Source organism: Drosophila virilis, chromosome 2 (assembly GCF_030788295.1).
Source record: "Drosophila virilis strain 15010-1051.87 chromosome 2, Dvir_AGI_RSII-ME, whole genome shotgun sequence".
NCBI lineage: Eukaryota > Metazoa > Arthropoda > Insecta > Diptera > Drosophilidae > Drosophila > Drosophila virilis.
Genome location: NC_091544.1, coordinates 18,216,667 through 18,236,084, shown reverse-complemented (window position 1 = coordinate 18,236,084; position 19,418 = coordinate 18,216,667). Strand labels below are relative to the sequence as shown.

General features: G+C 36.2%; 1 protein-coding gene across 6 annotated transcripts in view; it reads left to right on the top strand.

Moving 5' to 3' along the window:
• LOC6630511 (exocyst complex component 4) overlaps positions 1 to 19,418 on the top strand; it is a 34,305-nt gene that overhangs the window by 7,520 nt on the left and 7,367 nt on the right. The window contains exon 1 of one of the 6 annotated variants that reach the window (XM_070206763.1): positions 1,588 to 1,855. The exons of the other annotated variants lie outside the window; for them this stretch is intronic. Within the exon in view, the coding sequence (XP_070062864.1) occupies positions 1,793 to 1,855 (63 nt within the window). The 5' untranslated portion in view covers positions 1,588 to 1,792. Of the gene's footprint in view, positions 1 to 1,587; positions 1,856 to 19,418 lie in introns of those variants that run through there. 6 annotated transcript variants of the gene reach the window in all.

Genomic DNA, 19,418 nt, shown 5'->3' with positions numbered 1-19,418 from the left:
TAAGCCATATTAAAGTTTTCTGTCGTAATTTGAATTTTTGTATTACACAACCCGAGTGTGTCGCATTTTTTATTCAGCCTTGAATTTTTCAGCGTTGACAACGAATTTTTGTGCTGTGTCAGTGGGCAAAAAAAACTCATCAGACTTATGGCCATGCTCATTGACAACCGTGATATTCGTAGTTGAACGTGAGCAGCATTCACATTCACGCTCACATTCGTATTCAGTTCATCATTATCAACATCATGATTAATGCCGAGCATTGTTCCTTTATCTTGTGCTGTTTTTTCCTTTCTATATATATAAATTTCATATGATAAGAGTTGTTCAGTTTTATTTTTTTTCCTATGCATTTTTAGCGAAATGCACTCTTGAATTCGACGGGCATTGTTGTCTGATGTGACAGGCAGCAATTTGGGTTAGGAGCTGCCATTTGCCGGCTTGACCTACGCCACGTAAATTCTAAATGCGCATATTTTATATGATTTTTGGGGGAAGTGGCATAAGGTTGGTCTTAGCTTCTAGCTGGATAAACGAATGGCAATGGCAGTCGCGCATTTTGTTTTCTGCGAGCTGGCAAATTAGCGCATCAAAACAAAAAGACGCTTAGAACGCACAAGAAAAATAACAATAGCGGCAGTCGCCAGGAAGAGTCGGCAAAAACAATGCATCTAAGCGCGAAACCTAAAACAAAAGGAATATTTTGTAAAAAACCGCCACAAGTTCACACACACACACACACATGCATACATTAAAAGACAAAACGAGGGTGCAGAAAACTGGGCGCTCACAAGTAGGCAACGAAATTTTGCACTGTGCTCTGGCATTTCGCGTGGGTGGCACAGCGTTGCCAGACAGCTAAACTAAAAGCAATGGAAAATGAAAATTGATGATACTGAAGCGCAAATTGAATTGTAATGGATTAAATGAATATACGTTTTAGAAGCAGCGTTTTTGTACTAAATTCCGCTGAATTTTCTTATCGCTCAGCTTTTTATATTCACCGAGAAGTTTCTTTAGTTTATATATTCCAATTATTTAACTGTGATTATAAACGACAGTATTTAAAAAAATGACTTATTTTTTGTGTTTGGCAATTTGCGTTTGGCAATTTGTGTCCACAAGACATACTTATAACCATTAAGAACGTGTGTGTTGTATTTTTCTAGTGCATTTCTTTTAAAATTTTGAACTAAGAAATTCCATTTACAATCTGGCAACTTGGCATAGCCCAACACCTGCCCAACTGAGTGCCCTACGGCAACATTCTGACGCCCCCGCACAGAAAAATTTAATGCTTTTTTTTTTGCGTCGCAACATCTTGCTCAGGCACAAGGGACGCAACGCCATTACCACTACACTCACTCACACACACACACATACACACGCACGCACAGTCGCAAACCCACCACTATAACGATAACTACCATTACAATAACACTTCTCGGCATTTTGTTTTGCTAGCCGCTTCGTCGCCATCGTTTTGAGGCTTCGTGTCTGCGTCGTCGCTTCGTGCCATTTCCGGCGGCAACATCGCATCTACGCAGCTCTGATAAGACCAGGCGGCAACAGCAGCAGCAGTCGTCGTCGAACGCTCGAAACGTTGAAATCGAAATACAAAATAAGCTGCTAGCAAGAGAAGCTACAACCAGAGAACCAACTGCAAAAGTGTGCCCATTTGCGAATACTGTGCCAAGTGCGTCTGTGCGCCTGATACTCGCAAAATCGAAAACGTTTGTGTGTTAACCGTTTGGTTCGTGTTCGAAAATTGCGTTGTGAATTTAACTTGGTCATGTCTAAGCCGGTTACACCGCAGCATCGTGGCGCCGCATCTGGTTCGGCGGAGAAGATTAGCGTAAGTTTAGCCATTGTGCTACTATGCTCCGCCCGAGCTCGAATTGCATGGTTGATGACGCACAAACACTTGCCACACTTGCTGTTGCCTGTTCACTTAAATGCGCAATTCTTGAGCGGCTTGAGCTGCTTGAGTGTGTGTGTATGTGTGTGTGTGTGTGTTTAATTATGTGTTAGCGATTCCATCTCCACTGCCATAAGCAATTTCTCAGCCGTCATGCAATGCATATCGCAAAAGCATCGTGACTTTGAGTGCACCTGACACGTCCTGACGCGTCCTGACGCGTATTTGTGTTGCCCAACTCTAAGCAAAGGCCTTAGGCAGGCGTATCAACTGCAGCGTCACACAAAAGCAGGCATAAGTCCGCTCAAGTCATGTGACCTTGGACGCTGTTTGTGTATGTGTTTGTGGTGGCGCTTTGGAATTTGTTGTTTGGTTTCTGTCAGGTTGGCCTCAAAGGGCATAGCATACTTTTTGCCGTGTGACTTATAAAAATTGCATATTTGTCACTGTGTACGTGTATTTGTGTCTGTGTATGTGGGCTTATAACTGTAACTGTTATGTATATGTGTTGTGTAAGATTGTGTGATTGTGTATGTTGTGCGACCATTACCGTTAACGCAGTCATTTTACGTGCCATTTGCGTTAGCATCTGGCAGGCTAAATAAATTGAGGTCCTTAAATTGCCAACGACCGTTGCTAGTCGTTTATTGAGTTTCTTATTAATGTTCTGCCATAATTGTTGCAAGTCAGCTACACTGTACTGGGTAATTAAGCAAAACACAAATTTATGTTGTTTCATCTGTTTCATTGTCATATTTTTCTAATGCCATTCTAATTTTCTCGTACGGAATTCTCTAAAGTTTTTGGAGACGACTATTCCTCCGCCTTGCCCATGACAAGTTTTGTACATACAATTTGAGATATATCTTTTTTTCAGCTCCCCTTTCCGGCAATTTTCAACCGTTCCTGATAGAATTTCCATCATTCTTATGTAGGGATTTTAAAAACCCAAAGATTCAGATTCAGATTTGTGGTAATAGTGTGAAAGACGAATTTGAATGAGTTCAATTTGAATGTGAATCAAATATTTGAACCAAATCACCATTTAATCCAAGGAATAATTAATTTTCCGAAACCCTGCCTTGGCATGCCGCTCCTTCAAATTCGGTAACTGTAGTAAAAATGTCTGCTTTCTAGCTCTTACGCTTTGGGCCTTGCGTTGATCACCAATCAGTTAGTCAAGACATTTAGAGAGTAATTAAATTACATTTAGTTAAGTTAAGTTAATCGTTGAAGCTTTAAGACCGTTCTAGTTGTTTGCCAGCTTTAGTGTTATCTTAAGCTTAAATCTTTCACATATGACGCAAACCGTATCCAAACAAAGTATGTTCAGCTCAATGGAAATCTTACTCGGCCATGTCGCCTTGTATTGTGTGGTTTGGCTTGTGTTTAACTGAATCAGCAGAGAGAAAGTATGCAAGGTTTTTCTCCGTTGGTTTAACCAACCGCAAATGTTGCATGCCCCGTGGCTTCTGCGCTCGCATTCAATTTCAATTTCGAATATGCTGACAACCCAACTTATATCCGTTTGCGTCAGACAATAACATGCTACGAATTTTCCTTTGCAAGCTCCAATTTCGTGAGATTTCGTTTATTTATTTTTTGTTTTTTTGTTTTTTGTCTTCTCATTTCACCGAGCTGTTGTTTTATTTTAATGCTGACTTTGACTCTTTTGTTCTTAGCCAAAAACGAACAATGCAAAATTTAATTAAGAAAAAATCTGCTTTGACCCTAAAGTATTTTTTATATGCTTTATGGGTTATGTTAGGTTAAGCTTACTTGTGTTGAAGTTTATTTAATTGAAATTATGATAATCCTTTGGAATGCTCAATTTAATTGAGTTTCTAAATTAATTTGGGTACAGTTATGAGTTATGTTGTGCATAAAACACCAAAAACTATAGCCAAAGATTACAGCCATCGTCAGATATATCTATATCCTTTCTACTTATAAGAGAATGTGACAGGTTAGCTTATAATTGTAAAACATGTTGTTTTTAATAAACAATAAGTTAATACAAAATAGCCTGTGTTTTACATTAAAATTTTTTGTAATTTTACAGGGCATCTATAGTGTCATTTATTTGCAGTAAAACCAATTTTCATTTGCAATTCGTAGAAAATGTGCACAGCGCCGCGGGTTACTAAATGGGTCGACGCATATACATACATATGCACACGCAAACATACACTCACATACACATACATAATGAAATATCTTTCATTTATATGCGTATCGTTATTGCAGAAAAAAGAGAGAAAAAAAATTTCCTGCCAATTCTGCGTGTAATATGTTGACTTACACGGAAACCAAAAGGTTAGAGAGATCAGAGAGCAAAACGCAAAACCATCTCCCCCCTTATGAGCCCACATCCATCGTTCAGCCCTTTTACTAGTTCGACTGGCTTTTATATTGTTTGTGGAGCATCGGCTGGGCATGTTTATGGCCCTGTGCATTAAATAAACTTTCATTACATCAAATTGGCAAACAGAGTAAAAAATGCCACGCCTTTCTAGCTGTGTGTATCTGTATGTGTTTGTCTGTTATATAAGACCTTAGCTTAATAGCATTTTCTTTATATATACGTGTACAAATAGTTTTGTTTGCCAAGAATGCGCAAAGATGTGAACATAAAGCAATTTCTTAGCAATTATTTGTTCGCCTACAGAACCATATGGTTTTTTTTGTTTTTCTTTTATTTATAGTTTTATTGTTTATTATTTCGTCTAGAATTGTTGCTTTAATTGCATTTTTAATACATTTTTCATTTAATTTAGCGGCAATTGAGTTGTCCTGCCAATAAACCTTACACATACGCCCGCATGACATTTGACTCCATCGAGGCCCAGCTGCTCCTTAATAGCTGCCACGCGTAAACTTCAGCATATTTCAGTGCGGCAGCATTGTGAATATTTTCTCTTAAAGCTCACCTAACTTTGCCATTGGCAAAGTGTCAAAATTTGCCAGGCAACGTTGCTCATACGCCGCATAAAGCAAACAGCTTTTCATCAATTCCCTACTGCCTTCAGACTGACTGCCTGTGCCTGCTTACAAAACTTAAATGACCTTTAATTGGCGGGTTTTACGGCAGACCTACGCTTGTTGAAAAAAATAAAAAAAACTTACTTAATGCAGCCTCTAAACTTTGCCTCAATTTGCTGGGCCAAGGCTTTCGGAGTCCGCATTTTATTTTGCCTGTATATTTCACGAACTTTTTCTTAAGACTTTTATTACGCAGTGCACGAGTTCATTGAAAAGATTCGTACTCTCAACTGCCTAATGCGCGTGTCGAAGCATATAAATATATAAGGCATTGACGTGGGATTCAAGTTTGCGTGCTGCCTTAAATAGAATTCGCCATAATTTCTAATAGGATTTAACATCTCCACGGGAGAGCAGAAGAAGGTTAATTTCCAATTAGCAGCTCATTTTAGCGCATTCTATGCGCTTCTTATAATGGGCAGCTAGGCAGCGACTTTTAAGTTAATGTAAATGGATGTCAGAAAAAAATGTGATGCTTATTCGTCGCACCAAACGGCGGTTAAGTGATCTGGAAGTAATTTACAAGCTGAGAATGTTAATGTTTGATTATTCAAGTTATGCTTAACTAAGTAGAAACCTATTTTGTCCAGGGCCAAAAGCCAATTCAAATGACTGTTGGAGAATTTCGAAATGTTTGTGGTCCTAGACTGTTTTTAAATATTAAAAACAGAGCATAAACGGCTTTGACTATATTTAAAAGCAATAGAAATAAGAAATATTTGTCATGGGATTGCCTACGATTAATTCTATTCTAAGCTAAATAACAGTTCTTTTTTATAAAGGTACAATCTCAGCAATCAGGAAATGTAGTTAGAAACGTCATTTTTAACTTATTAATTCTTGATATAGGAGCTAATTGATGTATTAGCCCGAAGTTGACAAGACAATAATTGGCAAGCCATCGATAAACGAGAGAAGTTGTGCAAAATGCTTTAGAAATAATAGACAGAAACACTGACGGACTTTTGATACCATATAAAAATAATTATTTTTTTTGCGATTTAATGGCTTATAAATTCAGACATGAAATAGAAACATGGCTTAACCGAATACCAAATGTATTGAAATGCGTCACATTAAAAGGAATATTGAAAAGTTAAAAATCAAATGCTCTCCAGTGCATAAGAGGACATTTCTCTGTATTTTACGGGCTCTCTTGTAAGTCACGTAGTTGGCTAAATTTGTTCAAGCCCAAATTGATTGCTTACTTGTAGTGCTTTTATCCCTTGACAGTTCTGCTTATTTATGAAGGTACTTGTGCCTGGCATTTTCAGAACATGTTAACTATTATTTACCCCTTGATAAAATGTATCCTACTGTGTATACTAGAAGCTGATGTTCAGATAGATATGTAATATTGGATATTAATGTTGATTTATTTTCAACTATTTAATATTGCATATTGTTAATTTACGCCTATTGAACTCCTATTGAATTTGCATGTCAATTACCAATGTCTGCATTTTAAATATGCAATGTCAGTAACTTAAATATTAATTAAAATTAATGTATTCGCAAAGGCTGCCAAATAAGTTTGCTGCCAGCTAACAAATTGAGATTGACATATAAACAGAAATATTCTACTGGAAATAAAATAACCGCGAAACGACTGTAAATTTTGCATATATATAATCAATAAAAGAGCATGCATTGAAACCCCCAAACAGAGAAAACGTATATAACAACAGATATGCCAATTATTCAATTTGGATTTTATATGCCTTAGAGGCGTTCAGGTATTTACGCAATGCTCTCAGCCATATCAAAATTGTAACATCAATTTGATGGCAAACATATACATCCGGTTGGATATGGGTGAATTGGCAGGCGACACATGACAGCACTTAACCACACACACTATAAAAGAATGTATTATTTCTGATGTAAAAGGTCGAACTGCTTTTTATGATACTCTACACTGAGATAGATACGCATATTATAAGGCTGGGCTTTGTCCGAAGATATCACGCCTTTTTATGTATCGCCTTTTTATCGCATTTCTGACCTATACGTCAATCAATATATTGTTTGCCATTGGTTTTGACATGTTTCAGAAGCTTTCGAGAATTATTGTCAACTAGCTACTCCCTCTGTCAAATGTCGGTAAAATTACCGCCGTTTTGCCTGCCTTATAATGGGCTACAGGGTATTTTCTTCTCGGTCATAGGTTCTGGAATATTATAACTTGTTTTATTAAGCCGGATGTGGTAAACGCTTTGGGATATCAACGAACGCTGAAGTGTATCTCCGTGTACAAGTGTATAGTTGTGTGCGTGTGTGTGAACGTGTGTCTGTGCATATATGTGTGCAAGTGCCTGTGAATGTGGTTATGAACCGAAAATCCATTTACGCCCGAATACATTTTGGTCATGATGAAGTGGACAAAGGCGAACAAACTTTGGTGTTAGCCATAAACAAACAGCATTTGTTTGCTGAGCAAGGAGTGAGTTCTAGAAAGAGAAAGAGCATGTAAGAAAGAGAGAGAAAGAGCGAATCGATGTGTGAATTGTGAATGCAATAAATGTAACTCACTGTAAGCCTAGCGATTGAGTTAGGCAAAGAAAACGCTGATTGGCCTGGATTTGCAATGGGATCCTGAAGAAGCGGTTGAGACTGAGTAACAAGCACTTTGTTAGATAAACTTTTGCGTTTAAGTGTTCCGCCCGCTGTCAGCGACCATGCTTTGTAGAACACTTCAGAGTAACTTAGCTCAGCTTTCAGTTGAGTTGCAGCAGTTGCAAGAAGTGCTCTTGGCAGAAACAAGAACTGCAACGATAGACCACTGTTTCTTTTTCTATTTTTGCACCTCTTTATATATATATATATATATATATATATAAGCACTCAAGCTATTTGCCTAACAACGTCTATTTGCTATCGAGTCTATCAGAAAATCAACAACTTTTACTGTCACTTTTCATAGCCAGCATAAAGTTTCAGAGCTTATAAATTTGCATGTCAAGAACGTAAAAGTAAAATTTCGTTGCATACTTTTTGGTCAAGGTAAACAAGTTGGTTATGCAGCTTGCAAAATAACAATATATAGAGGCTTTAAATGTCTATATAAACATACATATCTCTCTCTGTATATAGCTACACACACACATATATATATATATATATATATATATAATTAAGTTTTACACGTTAGGTTACTATAAAAAAATATATTTCAATTTATTATTTTCACTTAACGGCTACTTTTGTTGAGTACATTCAGATTTGCTTCCCGAATATGAACTGATTTATCTAACTGTTGCGGTCGCTTAGCAAACTTCGCTTTGAGAGAGTTTGAGTCAAAATTGAGTGAAGTTTGAGCTGCGTCAGCAATTATGCGTGGGATAGTACTCTGATGGGAACATTGACAGTGGCGTGATATTTAGGGTGAATTGTTTATGTCTACCAAAGGGGGACAGTTTGATCTTGACCAATGTCGATGTTATCACCAGGCTCTTTGTTTACAATATTAGAAATGTTTATAATTGTGCTTATGCTTATGTGCTAAGATATGTTAAAGGGTGGGTGCGACTATGGATATGTCACTCCCCCAACCATTAGAAAAGTGCCTGTCCTCAGGTGTTTAAGTTTGGATATAGTGTAACATTTTCTTCTTTTACAATTGGTATATCTCCTATTATTGTAGGTGTTTCTTCTACTTTGGGTTTTTTATATTTTATAATTAATTTCTTAGGTATGCTTTTGAACTTATATGTCAAATACAGTGTTAAACTTATTAATATGATTACAAATATGGTTATTGTAATTATCTGGAATACATTGTTAAATTTTGTATGTGCATTTATAATTTGTTTCGTTTGTACAAACGAAAGTGGTTCTAATTTTATAACATCATTGCTTACGTAAATGCTTTGAGTATAATCTAACATATTGTTTGAAATTGAAATTTCATTAATTTGCAATGAACAATTAAAGATTTTTATTATATTGTTTCCTTCTATTGTTATTTCGTTATTTATACAATTATGGTTTAATATAGTTTTTGGTAAATTCCAAGTTAAAATTATATTTGGTTCTATGTAGTTGATTTGAAAATTTTGCAAAATTTTAGTATAACTACATTCTGATGTTATTTGGTTTAAAATTCCTGTTAAACATTCATTATTAATTAATTTTTTTGTTTCTCTGCTATAAACTTTTTTATCTTGGGTAAAATATTTTTCATGAGCTATTTCTGTCAAAATATTATTATTTTCATCCGGGTATGGAATTATTTCGAATACCGGGCTTTTTATTATTTCTCGAGGAATATGGGATATTATCAGTATTTCGTTTGTATCTGATTTAAACCAAGTGGAAGTTTTTGTATTCAACAATTTCTCAGAATTAACATGCAACAAATAGTCATGTTTTAGTAATTTTGGGTTAAAAATTCCTAATCTTGTGAGCTGCATTCCCATCTCAATGTCTTCTATATATTCTGTAAAGTGTTGTAAGTTAAATATAAGGATATCTAATTTCTTTCCTTTTTGTTTCTCTTGATCTAGTTCGTTCATGATTTCTATTCCTTTGTTTATAGCTTCTATTATGTAATTTAATTCGTTAACCTGAACGCTGTTTTCTGCTAAGTTGCTTATTTTTTGTTCAATTTCTGCTTTGTCTTCTTGATCTAATGTTCCAAATAAGTATTTATATGCTGTTCCTACTATGTTAACTAAACCTCTTTTGCTGCGTTTGGCTATTTTTAAGCCGTTTATTTCTCTGTTTAATTTTTCTACTAGGTATTCGATTTGTATAAGGTTATTGAATTCTTTACTTTGTTCAATTAAATTGTTAAAAGTTTCTTCGGTTTTTGTTGAGGTTATTTATTAGTTTTTCTTTATTAGCTTGAGTGTCATACTCTGGTGTACCTGCATATATGAATATGTCCGCTGGTGTTCTGTTAGTCGTTTTGTGCTTTGTTTTATGATTGTACGTGTAGAGTATAGTTTCAAATTTTGTAAGTTTATTTTCGACGTCTGAGTCGCTGTTAATGATTCTTAGTTTTTCGTTAACTGTCTTATGAAATCGTTCTACGTCGGATATACCGTTTTTACTAGTGGTTATATTAATATTTACTGCTTCTGATTTTAGCCATAATTGTAAAGCTGTGCACATAAAAGCTGAGTCTTTGTCTGCCTTTATTTCGATGGGTTTACCCATTTGGTTGAACACTTGTAATATAGCTCGTTTGGTTTCTAGCCAGTCTCTACTTTTTATTTCTATTAATGATGCAAATTTTGAATAGATATCAATGCAAGATAAAAATTGTTTATCTCCTACTATGTAAAAATCCATTACATATTTTTCTCGGATATTAGCGATTTCCGGAGTTATTTCGAAAGTTAATTTTGTATCTCTGTGTTCTGTTTTTGCGATGTTGCAAATCTCACATTCATTTATTAGATTTTGAATTAGATTTTGATAATCTGGGAAATAGTGGGTTTCTTTGAACCAATTGATAGTTTTTTCAATTCCTGGATGTAATAATTCTTTGTGCTTTTTTAATATTAATTCTTTGAATTCTGCGTATGTTTGAAGGTCTATTAATTTTGTACTAGTTTTCATTGCCTTTGTTGAATTATTCGGACTTATTATTTCTAAGTAGGCTTCTTGAAAAATTGGAAAATCTGCTTCGTTGTGGAAGTATAGCACACTTTTCTTTGTGCATAAGTATTCTTTTATTAATTCTTTGGCATGCGTATTAGTCATGTCTTTGTACGTAATTTTTATGTTGGTTTTGTGAAAGTAATTCGTAACTTTTGTTTCGTTCTCGGTTCCTTTTTCAAATTCTATTTGTCGATTATAATAATTAAGTGGTCTTTCTGTGATTTGTAAATGGTTACTGTTGTCTTCTTGAGCACTATGTATTGTTGCTCTTGTGCTAATTGTATCTTCGCCTAAGAAGTTTTCGTTTAATTGAATTCTGGACAGAGCATCTGCCACATAATTTTCTTTTCCTGGGACGTATTTAATTTGGAAATCAAACTCATTTAGCTTGATCTTCCACCTTTGTAATTTCATGTTAGGTTCTTTCATATTATTTAACCAGACGAGTGGTCTGTGATCACTAAGGATTTGAAATTGTCGACCAAAGAGATAGGACCTAAAGTATTTAGTGGCCCAAACGATTGCTAATAATTCTTTTTCAATCGTTGAATAATTTAACTCATGCTCGTTGAGAGTTCTACTTGCATAGCATATAGGCTTATGCTCTTGCGAAAGGACGGCCCCTATTGCCATATTACTCGCGTCTGTAGTTAATGAAAATGGTTTTTCGAAGTTAGGGTATATTAAAATTGGGTCGGATGTTATGAGTACTTTTAGCTTTTCAAACGCTAGTTCGTAGTCTCTGTCTTTTATATTGATTTTTGCTCCTTTTTTTAATTTAAGTGTTAATGGTTTTACTATATTAGCGAAATTTGGTATAAATTTCCTATAGAAACCACATAATCCTAGAAATGATTTAATTTCTTTTGGGGTTTTTGGAATTGGGAATTTGACAATTGCTTGTATCTTGTTGGGATTTGGTTTTATACCCTCAGTTGTGATGATGTGACCGAGAAATTCAGTTTCTTTTCTCATAAACTCGCATTTATCCAACTGTAGTTTTAAGTTAGCTTCTCTAAGCTTCTTAAATACCTTTTGTAGCGACAAAATGTGTTCCTCCAATGAAGTGGAAAAAATAATAATGTCGTCTAAGTAGACCAGACAATCCTTAAAAATTAAATCTTCTAAGAGATTGTTCATACAACGTTGGAACGTTGCAGGTGCATTCTTAAGACCAAATGGCATGCGAGTGTACTCGTAATGGCCATGTTTAGTCGAAAATGCGGTCTTGGGTATTGAACCAGGATCCATTTGGATTTGGTGGAAGCCTTTGGCTAGATCAATGGTTGTGAAATATTGACATTTTCCAAGTTTGTCTAATATTTCATCCATGATCGGGATAGGGTATTTATCATTAATAGTTAGTTCATTGAGATTGCGGTAATCTATGACTAACCGGAACTTTTGCTTTCCAGATGCATCGTTTTTCTTTGGAACGATTATTACTGGTGAGCAGTAAGGGGATTTGGATTTACGTATGATATTTTGTTTTATCATATCGCTTATTTGTTTATTTACTTCCTCATCGTATATTTGAGGATATTTGTATGGACGCTTGTAAATTGGGTCCTCATGTTTTGTTAGAATTTTGTGTTTAATTGTACTAGTGAAAGTCAAATTGTCACCTTCATGGTACTGGATATCACGAAATTCATGTAAAACTTTTTTTATTTTTTCTTTTTCTTCTGAGTTTAGGTGCTCTAGCCTAAACTCATTGTTTTCTATTAATTCATTATTAATAGCGAAGTTAAATGGTCTGTCCTCTGTTGAGGGTGGATCAAGGCACTCTTGTGCGGTCATGTCCTCTTCGACCTCTTCGTCGTTATATCTAAAACAAAAGTTAAATTCTCCTAAGGTTACGGATCCTTGTGCATAGTCTATTTTTGCTTGACATGCCTCAAGGTATTCTCTCCCAATCAGAACATCATAATGCTCTGAGAAGTCGTGAATATAGAATTTTTGTTTGCTCGGACAAATTTTGCTTGCTCCTAATCGTATACTTTGTTTTAATTCAATAACACCATTTATGGTGTGAACCTTTAATGTTTCGTTGTAAACTGGAAAATTTAAGCGGTTTGTTTTCATTAGATTTATGGTTGAACCTGTGTCGATGACACATTTTAGAACTTCGTCATTCATAATCAATTTTATGAATGGATTTCTTCTGTTTGTTCCGAGGCTTGCTGATGAAAATTTTCGGATGTATCCATTTTCATCTGCCCACTGTTACTATCTCTTTGACGTTTAGTCGGAGGGTTTGGTGCATTCAAGCGTGAATGGGACTGATTTTGGTAGTTTAAGGGATTTTGGTATCTACCTTGACTTAATTTCTGTTGGAACTCGTGGTGAGCTTTCTGATTGTCTTCGGACTTATTATGCTGTTTATTTTGTGCGTGATAACTCTGATTCGTGTTGGAATAGCCACTTGAAATGGTGGTTGGGTTAGCATTTTGCTGATAATTTCCCATGTTCCTACGATTGTTATTTGGATTTCCCTGAACATTATTATTTTTAGGTTTTTCAGTAACGCTATTTTCATATAATCCCTCTCTTTGAGCTACTTGCTTTAGTTTTTGTGTCGACGTAATGTCGTGTCTGGCTAACATCATGAAAAGCCTATCTGGTAATTTTTTTGTAATAACATCTTTGATTGTGTTATTCATAGCATTTGTATAAAGGGTTGTATTGCTAGGTATATTTTCTAGTGCTAACTTATTTAAAATAACAAAAGATTTATTCTCGAGCTCCTCGATGAACTTACGGACGTTTCCTTGGTAATTCGTGTTGTATAAGCGTCGAAGGAGTTCTTCAAATGGTGTCTGCACTTTGTATTCTTCAATCAATGCGTTTCTCAGCTCCTGCCAAGTGTTGGCTGCTGTCCTTTGTGATATTCTCTGAGCATCTCCTGTGACTTGCAATTCGATGGCTCCGTATAAGATGCTATGTTGTCTAACATCTCGGGTTGGATACAGGTGTAGGATGTAATCTATCCTTTTAATGAAGGCGTTTAGTTGATCCGTTGATCCGTCAAAGCTTGGCACCTGTCTAAGTTGTGAAAGGGCCTGGTTGAGGTGTTGTTCTGATAATTCCATTGTCATCTTGGTGTAATACACTTTTTTTTGAATAGTTTTGAGTTTGTAGGTTTGAACTTTATTGTTCTTTGATTTTGCACTTTTATTTTAAGTTAAAGTTTGTGATGGATTATTGTGCAAATGTTTTTTTTTTTTTTGTGTGTGTGTCTTAAAAAGACTCAGTAATAACGTATTGCAGGGATCAAACGATATGCAAAGCCAGTCGTTATTAACTGTAGTAGCTTTATTGCCCAAAGGGTCAATATTATTAAGCTACTAATGACCCGAAGGTTCTTGTGCGGATACGTATTCGAGAAAATTTTTATTACACTCCGACAACACTTTCGGTCGCGATTGTGCGTTAGATCTGGGAATTAATTATCCTTTAGCGATCTTTAATTTTTCCCGACGTATCCTACCGGCTGCGCCAATTAAGTTTTACACGTTAGGTTACTATAAAAAAATATATTTCAATTTATTATTTTCACTTAACGGCTACTTTTGTTGAGTACATTCAGATTTGCTTCCCGAATATGAACTGATTTATCTAACTGTTGCGGTCGCTTAGCAAACTTCGCTTTGAGAGAGTTTGAGTCAAAATTGAGTGAAGTTTGAGCTGCGTCAGCAATTATGCGTGGGATAGTACTCTGATGGGAACATTGACAGTGGCGTGATATTTAGGGTGAATTGTTTATGTCTACCAAAGGGGGACAGTTTGATCTTGACCAATGTCGATGTTATCACCAGGCTCTTTGTTTACAATATTAGAAATGTTTATAATTGTGCTTATGCTTATGTGCTAAGATATGTTAAAGGGTGGGTGCGACTATGGATATGTCACTATATATATATATATATATATATATATATATATATAATACCAATTGCTTTTTCATGTTCAAAAAGTTTTGAGTTTTGTTTTTGGTTCGCTTGTTTTAATGGGGATTCCTTTTTTTGGCCAGCTGTCAACACACACAACAACAGTTGCTGCATATTCATACATATTTCATAGCCACACACACACATAGGTTTATGTTATGTTGAACCACTAAACGTCGCCTTTTGTTGCAGTTACGATGCTCGAATGCCTGGCAAACATGCATAAAACTGTATCACTTGCTTATGCGATATGGCTGTGGGCATTGTGAGACGGGCTTCGCACATAGTTGAGCCATTGCCCTACAGCACCAGCTGAAGGTTCCAGCTGCATGTGTGTTGTGTGTACGTGTCAACTCATTGACCTCATTCCTGTTGCTGTTGATGTTGCTGGTGCCTCGCCTTTTGGTAGCGACTGCCGATGCTGCTCGGTCCCTGACTGGCATATTTATATTTTTTTTTTTTTCGGTTTTCTGAAATCGTTGACGTTGCCAGTTTTGCTTTTACTTTCTCATAGCCTGTCTCCTGCCTGGCTGCGCTTTTCTCATATTGCAGGACCAGAGGCCAACACCTCACGCCGTGATTCTGCATCATTACAAGCGCCCACCAAGTCCATGGTGCGCCTATTCAAATGTCATAATCGAATAGCTCTAGCTTAGTGCTCATGACATGAAAGCCGACAACGTGGTCAGGTTTTTGATTTAACTGGCATCCTTGATTAGACAGCAGCAAATCTATGGGCTGTGATTTTGCGGCAAGCGTTGCATTAAGAGCGATTCGATAACTATAAGAAATGGGCCAGATCAGACCATTTATCATTTATTTATCTGAGAAAAAATTAATTAGATCATTAAGATCATTAGATCATTAAGATTGAGCAAAATTACAACAAAATTTCAATATATTTGGTTTAAAATATTATTTTTTTACAAACACAATTTGCCACCTTCTCTTTTATTTTGTTAATTGGTTTTCAATTTATGTATCATAGTGCTCAGTAATAATATTTCCTTACCTCTGAAATTTCAATGTCCTTTGAACGCAACTGTAATTGTGAAAACCTATATCTGATTACAAATTACATGTTTGCCAGTGCTTCGGGCTCAAGGCTTTCCCACACCTACGCGTAATGCGCGGCATATCCCAATTAGCAGTTCCTTTAGTATTTAATGAAGCGTATGCCAATTAAGCGAGTTCACGTCAAAGCAAATTGTAAAAAACTTGTGTATCTCAATTGAAAGATGCACAAGTGCAACGGAAACAATTCCTTTAAAATTGAACCATTGAGAAGTCAATTAAAATGCGCACCCTACAGCAATAAACATAAACGTTAACGTTAAGCACAGCAAACAGCAAACAAGCAAATACTTATGAAGCTAAATGAAATATAAATCAAACGATTCAGCCAAGTGTCTTTTTATACCCAGAACTCAATGAAAATGGGTAAAAAGGATCTAATGTGTTTGTACAAATGAATGTAACAGGCAGAAGAAGACGAAGTATATGTATATATTCTTGATCAGCATCCACAGCCGAGCCGATCTATCCATGTCCGTCTGCCTGTCCGTCTGTTCGTCCATCTCTATGTATGAACACAGGGATCTTAGAACCTATAAGAGCTAGAGATTTGAAATTGTAGCTGTAGGTCCTACTAGGTCATGCGTAGATCAAGTTTGTCTCAAGCTAGCGCAAATCACTAGAATTTCTGTATATATGTACACACACACATTTATGCGCGTCTGCTTCGAATTCTATCAACAATAGTTCAAATGGTTTTGTTTTCTATGCTGCTATTTTAATTCGTTTTTTTCTCATTGGTGCTTAATTATTAGTGTGGCGCTGTAAATTGGTGTAGTCTGTCGCGAGTTCGAACCCTGCCAGCTCGATCTGCATTTGGTCTAGGAATAAGAGGGTTCAGGGTATTAGTTAGTCGTGAACTCCCAACTAGAACCTCTTACTTGTTTTGTAATTGATTGATGAAAATATTCAGGTGGAAGAAGCAATAAGAACCAAACGCCCAAGGCAAAATACAAAAGTACAAGTGAACAACTGCAATTTACAATCGTAGCTTAACAGAGAAAGCCACACGAAAATAAATAGTCGAAAGACACCTCATCAAGTGTCGCATGGTCAAAATAGTTTTTCGCATTACGTATACGACATGTGCGGTCGAAGGAGCGTAGCTCTACGTTGTTTATGTGTGCGACAGTCTCTCGGTAACCGCAACATCCATCATCCAATGCGCCAACCTCAACGATAACGCGTGACGTCATATTGACTGCGTCACGTGAAGGTGGTTAGAGGTGGTAGAGAATAAAGCAGTTGAGCATTGACAGGTCGTGAAGTGCAGTCAGTCAGGCGGCAGATGCTCGTACATCAGCTCTGCGGCGCAATTTATTGCCAATTTCATTATTGATAAACACTTCTTATGGCATTACCCGGTGGATGGATTTTGTCTGCTGTCTGCTATGCGAACTTAATGCAGTATAGCAAGCTGCGTTTGATTGTTTTTCTTGATCGGTTGACTGAACATTACTTAGCAATTGCCAATTGGCAATTAAATTGGACAAAAAACTTCTTGCTTTTAAACAGCAGCATAGTTTAATAGTTGTCATAGCAAGGATCTTACATTTTGCCACCAGATGTATGTTATACAATAACAAACAACTAGGTATTTTTTAGTTTAAATATATAATATACAAGCATGATTCCGTGCAAAAGATTAAAATCACCTACATTTTTATTGTATATATGTTTATTATATATAAGCGGGTATAGCCCGGTCTTGCCCGTGACGCGCATATTATAAAAGCAATGCACTCAAAAGCTTTGCAAATTAAACAAACTTCTTTCATACAAATGTTTTCCTCCAATTTACCATATATTCTTATGTAAAGCTTTGACAATAAGATTGATGCACATAAGATTGAAACAAAAAATTCCTTAAAATTCACTTTCCACGGAACGCGTCTAGATATTGCGAAAAATGTGAAAATGTGAAAAAATGAATTTGAGCGCGAAGCGTCCCCCACAAAATTCTCGATTTTTCCACATTTGCGAGTGGAATTTCACGAATACCCGTTCTAACGTGCACCTTCGTCACATAAAGTAACTACAGTGAAAATATCTGCTTGCTAGCTCATACGTTGATTGCTGATTACACTGTTCATAGCTAAGAGCTGTCATGCTTAGACCAAATGCTTGTACTAGTTAATTAATTTGCACATTTTCTACAAATGCAACCCTGTGTGCACAGTTTTATAGCAAAATGCGTTAATAAGCTGTCATAGCAATCAGCTCTATTATTCACTAATGTAGTTCTCCAAGCGCTCTGAGCAATTGTTTCTCATATTTCAAACGCTCAATTTACTGCAATTGATTTGTGACGACAATGCGCGCAGTTTCATGTTGTTTATTCAGCAATAATTCCCGGTTAGCATTGCGGGCCTCAACAACGTCACTCCCAGATCTAATTCCATTTCCAGCGCCATAGCCAGCGCCATTGTCAGCGCCATTATTTGCATTGTTTTGTTGTTTGTTTGCATAGCTCTCTGCTATAAACCTTCCCCCCGCTATCCAATGCTGTACGCCTTAAGGGCGTGGCAGCGTCTAGTTGCATTAACCTGCTACTGAGTCTATCTTTATGTTCGGCGGTCAGTGTTTTTATTGGCTCTGAGGTGAAAAAGTTATATAAATTCACGGCGCTAGCCCCAAGCGCCAGCATCTACATGTTTTATTTATGTTTTTAATTTGCAAAACGTAACTTTTTATTTGCATGTGGCAAACAGGATGAACTGCAGCTCTTTGCATACCCTTACCCTTTATTTTTATAGTTTTTGAATATATTTTTATCCGATGACCCTCGATAGTTCGGCATAGAAATGCTATTAAAAGTCGCTGCCACATTTACATACTACACGTTTGTTTACCTAGCTATCTCGATATATTTACTGGCTTTTCAAAAAAAAAAAACACTTTAGAGCACATTAGGGAGCTTAAGTAAATTGTGCGCCGAGAGCCCCTAGAAATGGGTGGTAGGTGCACTGCCCTTTGGTCTGGTCTTTTGACACTTTTATAGTTTCGCTCAATCTCAATAAGTGCTTTGTGTGTGTGTGTGTGTTTGCTCGTGTGTAAAGGATTCTCGGTCTGGTATTCTGTGGAGGCATTGTGAATATATTTGACTTTAGCTTAAATTTTCTTTTAAGAAGAATTTAAAAGCCATTAGTGTTAGGGTAAATTGCGAAGTTATCGCGATTACATTGCATTACAAACTTTTTAATTAGTATTAAACCAATTTTGAACTCAGTTAAAGGTTAGTTTTGTAAACTGACTCACATTTTGCTCGTCAATTTTCATTTTGCCTAGCTGCACAACGCTCAACTTTTGCGATTGTTTAAAATTCAGTTTAAAACGCGTAACGTTAAGCAGGAAACTCCCATTACGACAGGAGCAAACAAACAGCGTCGCTTTGCCTGTACAAAGTATTGTGCATAAATCCCCAGCGCTTTTAATACCCTACCTGAAGGGTATCGCATTCAGTAGAGAATCTCGTCATATCATAATTTGGATTGCGAGCAAGTTGTCTCAGTGCACAAATGCACATTTTAGATTCTATTTATTGAAAAAAAAGTGAAGAAGAAAATGTTTGATATATTTGGATTAAGATCGGATGAGCGATTCCAATTAATACAATTTAATTCGTATTTAGGGTATTTAATCTTCAGCAGCTCACAGACACCTAATCTTCCTAGTTTTTGGTCATTTCATGCCCGTCATTTTTCACGCTTGAGTTTGTTTAAATGGTAACGTGAAAATGATTTGCCTTTTAGTTTTCCGCTTTTACATTTTAATTTCTGCTCTGGAAATGGCATTAATGCGTTAACAACGCAGCGCATATTTAAATA